Source organism: Danio rerio, chromosome 23 (genome assembly GCF_052040795.2).
Source record: "Danio rerio strain M-AB ecotype USA chromosome 23, GRCz13ab, whole genome shotgun sequence".
Classification (NCBI taxonomy): Eukaryota; Metazoa; Chordata; class Actinopteri; order Cypriniformes; family Danionidae; genus Danio; species Danio rerio.
The window spans coordinates 27366489-27381175 of record NC_141043.1 but is presented as its reverse complement, the minus strand read 5'-3'; the positions used below and the strand labels follow the sequence as shown (position 1 = coordinate 27381175).

The 14687-nt window shown below is 37.0% G+C and overlaps 2 protein-coding genes across 5 annotated transcripts in view; both read left to right on the top strand.

Annotated features, from left to right (window-relative positions):
* epha2b (eph receptor A2 b) overlaps window positions 1-3802 on the top strand; it is a 47630-nt gene extending 43828 nt beyond the window's left edge. Inside the window, exons 17-18 of one of the 2 annotated variants that reach the window (XR_015523602.1) lie at window positions 220-3096; window positions 3347-3802. Coding sequence is in view for 1 of the 2 variants with exons in the window: in XM_087307171.1 (XP_087163297.1) it covers window positions 220-328 (109 nt within the window). In the remaining variant the exon portion in view is untranslated. Of the gene's footprint in view, window positions 1-219 lie in introns of both variants that reach the window. The other variant, XM_087307171.1, reaches the window with a different exon arrangement.
* Window positions 3803-7624: 3822 nt separating this feature from the next.
* fam131c (family with sequence similarity 131 member C) overlaps window positions 7625-14687 on the top strand; it is a 51848-nt gene continuing 44785 nt past the window's right edge. For all 3 annotated transcript variants that reach the window (NM_001441900.1, NM_001441899.1, NM_001033590.2), the window contains 1 exon segment: window positions 7625-7790. The gene's annotated coding sequence lies outside the window, so the exon portion shown is untranslated.

Below are 14687 nucleotides of genomic sequence, written 5' to 3'. Positions count from 1 at the left end.
GTTCTTGTTAGCTCACGGAGCATTAACTAATGTTCCCAAGCATGATTTAGGATTTTAATAATGCATCAATAAATGATGAACTATGATAAATATATCATGTACAAGCTTATGTTCATTCTTAGTTAATCTTAATAAATACATTAACTAAAGCTATTGCAAAAAAAAAAAAGTAAAAATGTAAAACCATAATAACCATGCTCTTTTTGTTTTATTTCCCAGGGACATCCGTAACATTGGAGTGCGTCTGCCGGGTCACCTGAAGCGGATTGCCTACAGCATCCTGGGACTAAAAGACCAGACGAGCACCCTGAGTGTGTTTGCAGTGTGAATTGTCTTTAAGCAGCACCTTTGGCTGTGGACTCAATTAACTCTCATCTGCCTTGGGATTGGACTGCAGGGACAGACCTTCACCTGGCCAAAAAATAAATAAATAATGAAACACCTCCAGACTAGCCAGAAGGACTCGCACCGGCGTGGAGACGTGTAGCATTTGACGTACTTACCAACAAAATGGAGGACGTGTAAAACAATCAAAAAAGCTATTGATGTATGCATCAAAACCATGTATATTAGACTTATTTTTACCATACGCATATGTTTATTTTATTTCTTTGAAAAAATATAGTCGTTTCTTTTTAATTTTTTTTAGATTCATATGCATGCTTCATTTTAGCCAGAGAGTGATTGATCAATGCTAGTTAGCGGCTACTTTTAGCTACTTTCAGATCTTATTCGTTTCTCTTCCAATGGTGAACTGGCACTGTGTCTCTCTGACTGAATTACGAGAGAAAAACAGACCCGCAGGTCTTTCTCTTCCAGGAATATGGAGGCGAGCGTTAAGACTTAGTGATGTTTCGCTGATTGTGATGCTCTCTGGTTTCAATCATGCTTGAGTTGGCCGTGATTTGATGTCTCGCGCGATGACATTTTCTTTACAATTGCACTCTCAGCGCTATATGCTTTGGACCATCAAGTTTAAAAATCTCTGGTTTTAGATGAAACAGAGCAGCGAGGCGTTCCTTCAGTCCTGTGTTTTCTCTGCAAACAAGAAGAGCGGAGGCGCCGCCATGAAATAGCACTTAAATCAGAAATCTTAGCCGCCGTCTCATCCCTTATCGTCAGGAAAGGTTACAGCCACGATGACATTAAGGATCGGATGGAACAAAGAGCGAGCGAAAATGACAAAATGGAAACGAGTTAAGAAGAAAAACGCAGTTCTGGAAGCGATTGTCGGATTAAATCAAATAGGAAAATGTGATCCAGCGGCGTTCTGTAAACAAATGCACGGTTGTGATTTTCAGATATTTGCAGCAAGTGACAGTCCTCGCAGACCAAGAATATGATCAAACGGACAGTTCTGTTCACTGGGATTTGTGGATTCTGTTATTCATTGTGTGTCAGGAGATTAAAGTGGCCTGGAGCTGTGAATCACGGAGACTATCTTCAGCAGATCTGCTTCATGATTAACTGATCAAGATATGCTGGGATATGACCTTCCTTGATTATTATGACTTGCAGGACCTCATTATGGTTTCAAACAGGCTCACTTGTATGGAAAAACTGTTTTATTGTTAAGATTCTTTTCATTTTGTATTTATAGAGGGAAGAATCTGCTTTACACTTAGGGTGTGTTCACATTTGGCAGGTTTGCTTTGATTGAAACAAACAATTGAAACAATTTTGTGTTTAATAGACGTCTAATAGACATAAAAACGTAGACAGCTTGGCTAAAACAAGGCTAAACTTGGTCTGTCAGCAGGGGCGGATTTAACCAATAAGCAAGGTAAGCATCCCCTTAGGGCTGCAGTAAATCGAGGCCACCCAAATAAATACCTAGAAGTATAAATGATACCTAAAAATTTATATATAATAATTTTTTCTATCATATTTTGTATGGTGAGGGTCAAAATTTTTTAATTTGATCGTAATTATTACATCTGCGCAAATGTGTCTCCCACCTTCAATCATGGACCGGTCCAGCAGTCAAATCAGTAAAGATTTCATTTTAAAAACGAAATAGTTCATTTGTTATTTTTAGTTGTGAATTTATTTTAAGAAAACAAAGTTTCAAAAGTTTTACAAGGTGCTTCACATGTCATTATTATTATTTTGTATTACGATAAAATGTAGAAAAGGCAATCCAATGAAACGTCAAAAAAATAAAGGTGCATTTTATAATGTTTGGGTCACATGGCTGGCATTGCTTAGGGCCCCAAAATCACTAAATGTGCCCCTGGCTGTCATTCATTCATTCATTTTCTTGTCGGCTTAGTTCCTTTATTAATCCGGGGTCGCTACAGCGGAATGGACCGCCAACTTATCCAGCACGTTTTTACGCAGCAGATGCCCTTCCAGCCGCAACCCATCTCTGGGAAACCCCTGGCTGTCAATGAAAATCTAATAGCCTAAAACTAGACTAGTGGTCGAAAAGAGAGATTAGACAAACTTTATATGTGTAGTCATTCATTTCTGTTTATTTGATGACTAGTCTAGTTTTGGCCTATTCTTAGACTTCTATTAGATTTTCACTGACAGCCCAATTTTAGCCTTGTTTTAGCCAAGACGACTATGCTTAGACATCTACTAGACACCTTTTGAAAACAAAAAAATGCTTGCTGGGACATCTTCCTACAGCAGATCTGTTTATCTGTGCAATGGATGATTTCTTTAGACATGTTAAGGATTTTTCAAATGCTCCCAACTGAAGATAGTACCAGTATGTGTACATAAATTAAGGACTTTTAGGGTGCTTTTACACCTACACTTTTGTTTCGGAACGTATTTCGTTTGCCCAGTTAGCGCGGTTCGTTTGGAATATGTGAACAGGGCAAAGTAATCGCGCGAGATCGCTTGAATGAGGTGGTCTCGGCTCGATTGAAACGAACCCTGGAGTGGTTCGATTGCAGTGAGAAAGCGATCTGATCCGAGCGTGGTTATATCACAGTGTTTTATGGATATGTAATAGGCCTACGGCTATATGAAGAGAGAATTATGAGTAGGATGGGAAGTTTCGCGAGTTTCCGGATGCCCGCAAACGAGTGATGATCTCCCGGTAATCTCGCGTCTCCCTCCCTGAATCGATTCACAGGTGTGAAAGCACCCTTAATGTTTACATTTTTAAGTCAGGGGAACCAGGATTAAATGTCATATTTTCTTTTTATGTTCTGTCCTGGAGGGCCATTGTCCTGCAGAGTTTAGTTCCTACCCCAATCAGACACACCTAGTTAATCAAGCTCTTTCTTAGTATTCTAGAAACATCCTTGCAGGTATGTTGTTGAGGCAAATTGGAGCTAAAATCTGCAGGACACCGGCCCTCCAGGACTGAGTTTGGACACCCCCGGTGTAGACCAAATGAACTGAGATAACCAAACCTCAAGTGTGAACACCCCTTTGTTAATTCCACTTTGTTCGGATTATTGCTAGATGTTGAATGCAGGTGGGTTCTTCATATTTACTGTTTGTTTGCGGTTGATATTGTGTTTCATATCTTTTCTAAGTGGGACATTGAAACTGGCAAAGTTAGAGTTTTCGGAAAGGGAACATTTGTTATTTTTGACCTTGGTTCTGACCTTTTTTTAAACATTGAAATTTGTAAAGCTCAGTACAAACACTCAGATCCCACTCATTCATGGATATATTTCTACACAAACAAAAATAAGTTTGATTGGGCCAAATGTTTTGTACTTTATTTAATAGTCTATTTATTTTTTACTTTATTTATTGTTTTAAGTACACTGAATTGGGATTTATTTGTAACGAAAGTTTGTCTTTCAGTCACAATAAAATCTTTGTAGCCTCTAAACTCAGTCACTTTGATTTTTTTTCACTCACAACAATAAAAATCCATAGTAGAAAGAAAATAAGATGTTTCTAATTGCATCTTCATTGTAATGCATCAAGCTCTTTCATAGCGAGCAAGTCAATACAGCACTAATGTACTCAAGGAAGCCAGAAGCTTTGCATGACTGCATTATCTAATTGGTCAAAGCAGCCCCTATTTAATTAGTTGCTGGTTTGCAGTCCATCTGTAAACTATGACAGAAACCAATGAACCTTATAACCTGTGCAGGACAATTTACTTTGTTCTCAATTTAGCCCCTCCTGTCCATCCGTAACCACAGCTTCACTGAACTCAAATTAAGAGAGGCTTTTGTCTGGCGCCCAGAGTATTGAATTTATCAGCTGCCGTTGAGTGATGCAGCCAACAATGCCACTAATGCACCCTTTTGATAAGGTGGAAAATGTCAAGGCTGGAATGTAAATATTTATACACAAAAATAGTCGGACAAGGGAAGCTGGCTAGAGGGTGAAATCCCATCACGGAAGTCAAACAGGTTGAACAGAAGAAGCAAATGTCTTTCTGCTTTTCTGTTATTGTCTAGACAGCTTCGTCATCTTTTGTTCAGATGGACTTGCACCAGTGGCCTTGAATTAGGTCCTTTATTTTACACAATATGTGCCCCATGTGATTCAGTTTCTGTTTGACTGTGATCAAAAAGGAAGTTCCTGGACTCAATGTGAAGGATTTATTGGTGCAGCTTATTTCAAAGAATATGATGATCCATTGATGTCACTTAAACTTTGTGTTAAAACGCACTTTAACAAACAGGTTAACAATACTGGTCTTATTGTATCCGTCTGTCAGACAGAGTGTTCAGGGCTGTAACCACCATAGGCATAAAGTAGGACAAGTCTTCTCTAAATATTTAGAAATGACCCTGAATTAAACATTTTTGAATTACATATTGCACTCCATTACAAAGCCCTCTTTTGTTAGGATGTCCAAAAGTGTTACAATTTAAAGTCAGCAATATATTGTAGTAGCTGTGATGTTATCTATAAGCTAGTAGGTTCTAAAACATAATACATTTAGAAGATATATGCATTTGAAATCTAATGCAAGTGCACAACCAAGCAAAATACTGTTCCAGTGGTTTTCAATGAAAACCTCTTACATATTGTGCCTTTAACAGGTTATAAAGAGACTAATATAAATTATAAATGAGATATTAGTGAGACACATTTTTATATATCAGTCAGCATGTGTAAAATACAATATCTGCATATTTAATGTATATTTGCATAGGCCTATTTGACCTTGAGGAAAATTGATTACGATCAATTAACGTAAAATACCTAATCCAGAATACCCACCTGTTTTGCGGAATAGCTACTCAAGTTTTTTTTGCGTCGCAATCTTTTTGCTTTAGGGATTTAGTTCTGTAAACGTGTCCTTTATGGAGGACGAAACCTACAAAACAAGAAATAAATATGCAAATAAATAAATAAATGTATATACAAAAATCCACAAATTCCTGCATAAATAAAACATTAAATAAAGAAATATGCACACAAATAAGTATATATATATATATATATATATATATATATATATATATATATATATATATATATATATATATATATACACACACACACACACACACACACAAATTATATTATAAAAAATATATAATAATGTAATAAATTACACGAATGTTGTGTAAATTTTGTGTTTTGTGTGTTATTTTTTCCCACTGTCAAACGTTTATTCATTTCTTGAACGTAGTTCCATAACGTTATTTACTTTTCCTCAGGTCAACATGCTAATGAGAGGGTGTCTGTCAATTATCAGAAGCCAGTCAAAATTATAGAATGCAAAACTTTTCTAACGATCAATCAATGATGGCATCAAGACCGCCTTCTGATGATTGACAGACACCCTCTCATTAGTTGACCTGAGGAAAAGTAAATATGCAACTAAGTTGAATAATCGCTTAAAAAGAGGAAAAATAAACGTTCAGTTTAACATTTTCTTATTCGCCCAACATTTGTGTCATTTATTTAATTATTTATCGATTATTTATATATTCATTTATGCAGGAATTTGTGGATTTTTATGTACATTTATTTATTTATTATTTTATTTATGCAGGAATGTCTGACATTGCATCGCTGAGCGATGCAATCTCAGCTTGCATCATAATACCTGCATCCAGATACTGTTGTGACTGTATGGATTTATTTACAAATTTATTTATATATTTATTTATTCATTTTTGCAGGTTTTGTCCTCCATAATCCTTTGAATAGTTCATTAATAGAACTTTAACTCAGAAGGCAGACTTTATAACTATACAGATTTCTTAAAGAAGTTTAACATTCCTGCTACTACTAGTGAATATGTCATGTTGTCAATTCTATCCCTTCTGGTCAAATTCCCATTGCCATACACTCACACTGAATTTAACTGATACAGTGGTTGGAAGTGTGTTTTTCAGCAGACCAACAGAAAAATTACTGTAAAATTAGAAGCCTCTTCCCGAGAGAGATAATAACAATCCCTTATGTAATACCTTATTGGAACAATGCTGTTGAAAATATTCCATGGGAGAAAGTATGGACTTTGCCTCACAAATATCTGATTACTAATAAAGTAAAAGAAGTAATATTTAAATTAATTCACAAATGTTATCCTACTAAGACCTGTCTTTAGAAATATAAGTCTGACATTGATATGAACTGCTCCTCTTGTCACTCTTCGGAGGAAGACTCTATTGTTTCGGCAGTGCTCCTACAGAGAGAGATTCTGGTCAGATTTGTTAGTATGCAATCTTATATTATGAGTGACTTTTCCTTTTTCATTTAAAGATATGTTCTTTGGGTTGTTTGACGAGTCTGAAAAAAACTTGGAAAAAGTGTATGTAATTAATTTATGTATTCTTCTAATAGGCAAGTTTCATATTCACAAACAACGTTTAGTGGCTCTAAACCTTTTTTGATCTATTTACAATTTACCTAGACCAATATTTGGAAGCTATCCAGCATTTTTTCTTATCCAAAAGCAACAAAACTGTATCCTTGTTCTTTTTTTGTGTCTCTTTAAGGTGTAACTTCTCATTATTTTTATTTTTGTTACCCTGGCGTTAGTTTGTCTTTGCAGTCCTGCTGAAAAAACAGATTAATCCAGCATAGGCTGTTTGGCTGGTTTTAGCTAGCTGACCGGCCTGGTTTTAAAGGGGTTTTGACCATTTCCAGGCTGGTTTCCAGCTATTTCCAGCCTGATCTTAGCTGGTTAGCACCAGCTTGACCAGCCTAACCAGCTATGTCAAGCTTAAACCAGGCTGGTCAAGCTGGTTTTAGCTAGTCTTTTTCCAGCCTAACCAGCTAAGACCAGGCTGGAAATGGCTGGAAGCCAGCCTGGAAATGGATGAAACCCCTCTAAAACCAGGCTGGTCAACCAGCTAAAACCAGCAACCAGCCTTTGCTGGTTTAAGCTGGATTTTTCAGCAGAGGTAAAATTCTGTGCACTTTTTTTATTTATCTGTATTATTAGTCTCTATATGTAGGCCTAATTTGATCTACCTCTTTACTTAAATAAAATAAAATAAAATAAAATTAAATTAAATTAAATAAAATTAAATAAAATAAAATTAAATAAAATTAAATTAAATTAAATTAAATTAAATTAAATTAAATTAAATTAAATTAAATTAGATTAGATTAGATTAGATTAGATTAGATTAAATTAAAATAAATAAATAAATAAATAAATAAATAAATAAATAAATAAATAAATAAATAAATAAAATCATTAAAAGAACCGGAACTAGCTCTGACTCTTGCTGCATTTTGGGATTCGGTGAAAAAGAGTCGACTCATTGGAGTCATGTTAGTGAATGAACAGCTCAAAACAACGACATTCAACGTTACTGTTAAACTCTTTCACATCACGCTTTTTTTCATCTTGCTCACGTGCGAAGTTTTGCGAGGTTGAATTCATAACTCAGGTAGGTTATCATTTTTTTTTACAATACTGTGATGTTTAAAATTCAAAAGCAACAGTCAATGCCGACGAACAAAAACAAGTCACTCCCTACATTTCTTTTTCTTTACCCATCAAATATCTAATTTCAGCTGGAAATACGTCACGTTGTGAAAATAAAGGGTTGTGAATGACATTTCATGTTGACAGTAAAGAAAATACAAAAGAGAATACCGATGAAAAGAAAGGGAAATCAGTGTCAGGTTGCTCTGAAAGCAAGATGGGTAGGTTATATATTTAACAACTGCTTAGCACATGATTGAGGTATAGATTTACATAAACATGCTTGCAGGACCATTCCCATGAACAGAATTAACTCTTAATGTGGATTAGTAGTCATATTTTCCCCAATATGTGTGTTCAGCTTAAATTACAGGCTACAACAGTATAGGTGAGGACTGTGTTGAAGGCTGGGCTGTGGTGCTTTATGCGCTGTACACATGGTTTAACCTTAGTGGTAAAATGTCCTGTGTGAGGCCTGTGGCTTTCATTTTTAGGTTTCCTCCTTCTTTACAGTGGCTTTGAAAATGTCCCCGCTCTTTAAAGAGCTCCCATTGTAAAAATCATCATTATACAGTTCAAGTATGAGTTTTTCCTTTTATATTTATTTCTTGTCTTTTCCATCGCCCTCTTTTACATCTGAACACACAAAGCCAGAACCGTTGTGGAATTTACATCCCTGGCTAATTTTAGAGATGGGTTTCTGACCTAAAAACACATCCTCCAATTTGGGGCTATATTGGTCTTCCTCCCTCAGTTTTCTCTGTGTGCTTCTCACTCTCTACTCACTCTCTCCTCTTCAAATCATTTTGTTTGTCTTTCTGACCTGTTTTTCCACGTCTTTAGGGATTGCTGCCACACTTACCGGTTTGCTTTTTTCATCATCACTGGTGTTTTGTTTTGCTATGTTCAACCAAGTGGTTCCTGAAGTTGTTTCAGGGCGTAGATTTTACACTGGGATTCAAATTAACAACCCAACTGTAGTTTTTAAGTTTTCACACACAAAAGTGAACAAAATGTTCTCAAATCAAACGATTCAGTGTATTTAAATTGGACTGCAGAGACCCAACCCAATGATTAGCATTACATAAGCTGAACTGGAAAAATGACAGTTCTTGGTTTTTAAATGTCTCTTTAATGTTGATGGTTTCTTTTTCTCTGCAGTTTGCAACCAATTATTTACCGCACAAAAACAATGTAGTCAGCACAAAACCACACTGATCCTTGTTGCATTTAATGTAATCTGGCCTGCATTGCTTATATGCTTTTGTCTACTTTTTGCATATGAACTTTAAGGAGGCTAAAGTTGGCTTTAGCTTCATTCATTCATTTTCTTTCGGCTTAGCCCCTTTATTCATCAGGGGTCACCACAGCGGAATGAACTACCAACTTATCCAGCACATGTTTTATACAGTGGATACCCTTCCAGCTGCAACCATGAACTGGGAAACACCATACACTCTTACATTCACACACATGCACTACGGCTATTTTAGTTTATTAAATTCACCTATAGCGCATGTCTTTGGACGGTGGGGGAAACCGGAGTACCTGAAAGAAACCCACATGAAGACGAGGAGAACATGCTAACTCCACACAGAAATGCCAACTGCCCCAGCTGGGACTCGAACCAACTTGAACCTGCGACCTTCTTGCTGTGAGGTGACAGTTCTAACCTGAGCCATTGTGTCGCCCGCTTACAAAACAGTAACCATAATTACCGATTACCAAACTATTATGTTTCTATTGTGATTATGCACAACGATATTATAAATTGTATGTACTCTTTACTAGTACTGGGTTGGACCCACTTTTGTCTTCAGAACTGCTTTAATCCTCCATGACATAGATTCAAGATACTAGAAATAGTCCTCAGAGGTTTTGGTTCATATTGACATGATAGCCTCACATAGTTGCTGCAGAGGCTGCACATCCATCTCCTGTTCCACCACATCCCGAAGGTGATCTATTGGATTGAGTTCTGGTGGCTGTGGAGGCCATTTGAGTACAGTGAACTCGTTGTCATGTTCAAGAAACCAGTCTGAGATGATTAGCGCTTTATGATCTAGCATGTTATACTGCTGGAAGTAGCCATCAGAAGATGGGTACACTGTGGTCAAAAATGGATTGACTGGGTCAGCAACAATACTCAGGTAGGCTGTGGCATTGACACGATGCCCAATTGGTACTAATGGGCCCAAAGTGTGCCAAGAAAATACCCCCCACACCATTACACCACCACCACCAGCCTGAACTGTTGATACATTGCAGGATGAATCCATGCTTTCATTTTGTTCAATTCTGACCCTACCATCTGAATGTCACAGCAGAAATCGAGACTCATAAGACCAGGCAATGTTTTTTCAATCTTCTATTGTCCAATTTTGGTAAGCAATTGTGAATTGTAGCCTCAGTTTTCTGTTCTTAGCTGACAGGAGTGGCACCCGGTGTGGTCTTCTGCTGCTGTAGCTCATCCGCCTCAAAGTTGGACGTGTTATGCATTCAGAGATGCTCTTCTGCATACCTCGGTTGTAACGAGTGGTTATTTGAGTTACTGTTGCCTTTTCTATCAGCTCGAACCTGTCTGGCCATTCTCTTCTGACATCTGGCATCAACAAGACTTCAGTGCACACAGAACTGCCGCTCACTGGATATTTTCTCTTTTTTGGACCATTCTCTATAAACCCTAGAGATGCTTGTGCAAGAAAATCCCAGTAAATCAGCAGTTTCTGAAACCAGTCTATCTGGCACCAACAACAGGGCTTCCACAAGGTCTTAAAAAGTCTTACATTTCAAAAACAAAATTGTAAGCCCTAAAAAGTGTTAAATTCACTGAAAATGTGTGTTGTAGGTCTTACCAGGTCTTAATTTTCCAATGTCCAATTAAAGCTACCCTATCAGGCTGACACCCAATCACCAAAGAACTATTTTAAAACCTTTTATATATATATATATATATATATATATATATATATATATATATATATATATATATATATATATATATATATATAGAGGCTTTTATTGCAAAGAGATACAAATCACAACAACTGTTACACATGTTTTCAGCAAATTCTCCTTATTAAATTCTAAGCAGGGAAAGAAAACTAAAGCAACACATCCCTTTACATGATCTTGCATTAATGCAAAAACTATTTACAGAAGTAACTGGATCATTAGAAAAAAATCCTTAGTCTTATGCCCAGTATAAGTCTAAAATTTCATTCGTAATGGTCTTAAAAAGACTTAAGTTTAATTTAAACCTACAGAAACCCTGAACAACCATGCCACATTCAAAGTCACTTAAAGGGGTGGTCCAGAAAGTAATTTTAAGGCTTGATTGTGTTAATAAGATGCAAAGCAATGTGAGCTTATGTTTCACTTGAAGGATATCATGTTATTTTTTTCATAAATTTCACTTTGATTACAGAAACAGAGAAGCTCTGTGAAAATAATAGGGATGGCATTTCTGCTCTCTCTGCTGTAACGTTACAGTGCCTCAGGCCACAGCCCTTAGCTGTGCAGTGAGGGTGCGCAGTAAACTAACCTTTGTGATCTCACAGGGGGCGGAACTATTTTTGGTAGTCCCCAAAATTCGTTCATTGTAGGCTTTGCTAAGCAAATTGTGTAAAAATCAAGGTCTCCCTTTGCATTGAACTTTGAGCATTTTACATTCAGAGATGCTGTTTATGTTCACGCAGCAACATTACACATCAACTAAAGTTTAAAATATGATATCGTAGTGGACCACCCCTTTAAAGCTGCGGTTACACTGAGCTTTTTTCCCTATAGACTTCCATTCATACGCACGCGAATGCGTCAGACCGGAAGCGCAGGCTCATGCGTCAAGTTTCGCAGGTTGCTGTGGTGCAAAGTTCAAGCTTGGTGAATTCTGAGCTGTGAAATCGCATCACTTGACTGTGTGATACCAATCGAGGATCAAAACATGACCTCTCTGGACAAAAATTTAAAGCATAAAGCAATTGCTCGCTTATTTTATTGTCTAATCATCTTGTTTAATCCCGCCCCTTTTCGCAGCTCCGCACGACAGAATTTCACACACTTAAACTCTAGTGTGACCACAGCTTAAATCCCCCTTTTTCCCCATTCTGAGGCTCGGCTTGCATTGCAGCAAATAGTCTAGACCATACCTAAATACATGCCTAGATGCCTTAAGTCACTGCCATGGGATTGGCTGATTAGAAATTTGCGTTAGCGAGCAGTTGGACAGGTGTTCCTAATAAAGTAGCCGGTGAGTGTATATTTGAGTTTAGCAGCGTATGTGATCCTAAAGAACATATGAGTGATGATTTTTGGGCTGTAGCCCACACTAGCACCAGTTGAGAACCACTGGTTCAACTTCTGTGCTTTTTCATTACTTTGTGGCAACAACTTGCCCTTTATGTTGCATTTTTTTTCAGAGCAGTATATAAACACATGTGTTGACAATGTGTAACGTGTGTAAAAACTTATGTGAACTGGAAAAATTTGACAAGATTTTTCAAACCTAGTTATATCAAAAGGCCACAATGTTTGTTCTCAGCTTAAATAAAAACACATTTGAATGAGGGTATTATTACAGAGCCACACCCAATGCATGTTTAACTAAAATGCTTTGTTCTACTCCTCAAATGTTCACGACTCAAGCATATATGGGTTTAGCAGTTGCGACACGTATAAATTTACTACAGTGCATAAACAAATGCTGCTTTGTAATGAAAGTGTCCTTGATGTGTTTATCTTTAACAAAGCTTATCTAATCTGCGTTTTTACAATGTGCACAGAACTGTAGTTTGGCTAATTATGCTTACTAGACTGTAACTCATCTATCAGTATGCCTTAAATACATTTCATTCAGACCTTGACGCCATGACAGTGAAATATGAACTTTTTCCTTTGTTTACTCAGTTACGATTTAAAGAAGACAGCCACAAATGGTACAAAACTAGCATGATTGCTTCCCGTGACATTTCCCTGTGTTATTGTAGGTTTTCAGGTCAAATAATTACCCGCTCGACAACACAAGCACTATTTCTTAAGTTCTCTGTAGTATTCTTTCAATTAGACCTGTTTTGCCTTGTCCCTGAGTGGCCGTGACAGTCCTTTCAAACTTTATTGAGCCTCGTTCTGCTGGCATTCTTCAGCAGTTCCCTTCTCTACTGCTCCTGTCTGCATGTGTTCTTGAAGCCATTAATCGTTCCTGCCTGCACAATGTGAACCCCAGCAGATAATTACAGTAATTAAACCAATTAGGCAGCATATGGAACGAGAGTGAACATGCCCTGAGGACACTGAGGTCTGCTATTCATCCCCTGCATGAGCCTCTGCTGAGGTGGTCCCCGTATCTGGCACTGCTTAAGGAAGGGGCCGGGGAAATTGCTTCAACCCAATTTTGGATTAAAGCAATTTCCTTTTAGCTGAGCCTTGAATACGGTGATGCAGATGTATGTTGTTGGCCTGCTGCAAGAGAGGACTTCAAACAAAGGAGGACAACGTGAAGACAACTGAGAAGAAGAGATATGAAATGGCGCCGTGATTCTGTGTTTGGAGCTGGAATGTTTTATTTCTCATTCCACATTTGCTTTCAACAGAGTTTTTTGTTCTGTGTTTCATGCTTGGATAAATGTTTATTGTATTAATTAAAGTGATCGTATTACAGAGAAACATTAGGCGGTGCTCTGTAATAAATGATTCTTATTGGTCAAACTGGCTAATTCAGTTCTGATTAGGGATGCTCATTTTGGTTAATTTTATTGAACGGTCAGTCAGATTAATAAAAAATTCATTCATTTTCTCTTCGGCTTAGTCCCTTTATTAATCTGGGGTCGCCACAGCGGAATGAACCGCAAACTTATCCAGCATGTTTTTACGCAGCGGATGCCTTTCCAGCCACAACCCATTTCTGGGAACATCCACACACACACTCATGTACTAAGGACAATTTAGCCTACCCAATTCACCTGTACCACATGTCTTTGGACTGTAGGGGAAACCGGAGCACCCGGAGGAAACCCACGCGAACGCAGGGAAAACATGCAAACTCCACACAGAAACACCAGCTGAGCGGAGGTTCAAACCAGCGACCTTCTTGCTGTGAGGTGACAGCCCTACCTACTGTCGCCTTAATAAAAAGTTATTATTTAATAATAAAAATAAATGGATGTGTCTATTTTGTGTGAGACATTAAATATTGCATTTTAAAATACAGATTTATTTTAACATGTGAACAACAGCATGCAGAACATATAACAACAGAACATTTTTTTGATAATAATCTTTTTTTTATAATCTTTTTTTTTTTTTTTTACAACAGAACATCTTTACTTGCCTACAATGTTTCCAACAGCTAAAAACAGAATTAACTTAAAAAGAATAAAATAAATAACTCTTCCTTTATTTTTTACTTAAATTACAAATTACAAAACAAAAACACTGACTGAATACTTTTTAAGAACCAGCATAGGCTGTTTTTTCCAATCATATGATTTTTTTTCTCTTGTTAAATAAAAAGAAGGCTATACGCTCAACTGAAGACATGCATTTAATTAATGCTCTGCTGTTCTTATTATATCACAAACCTCTGTCAGCATTTAATTCAAGTCATTATTTTAAACATTATGTCTTGAGCATCTGATTTCACCTTACAACCTTTGTGCTTTTTTTTTCCATTTTACCCACAGTTCATGTGCGCACGCTGCGTGTGATAAGAGACAAACAAGGTGCATATGTTGACTGTTTTAAACATATAGCATAATAGTTTTGTTTTTTACATATAGTATTGCATTCATTTTCATATGTTTTATAGTTTACATAGCTATAAAACAGAAAGTTTCTTCTTCTTTCTTTAATTATGCAAAGACAC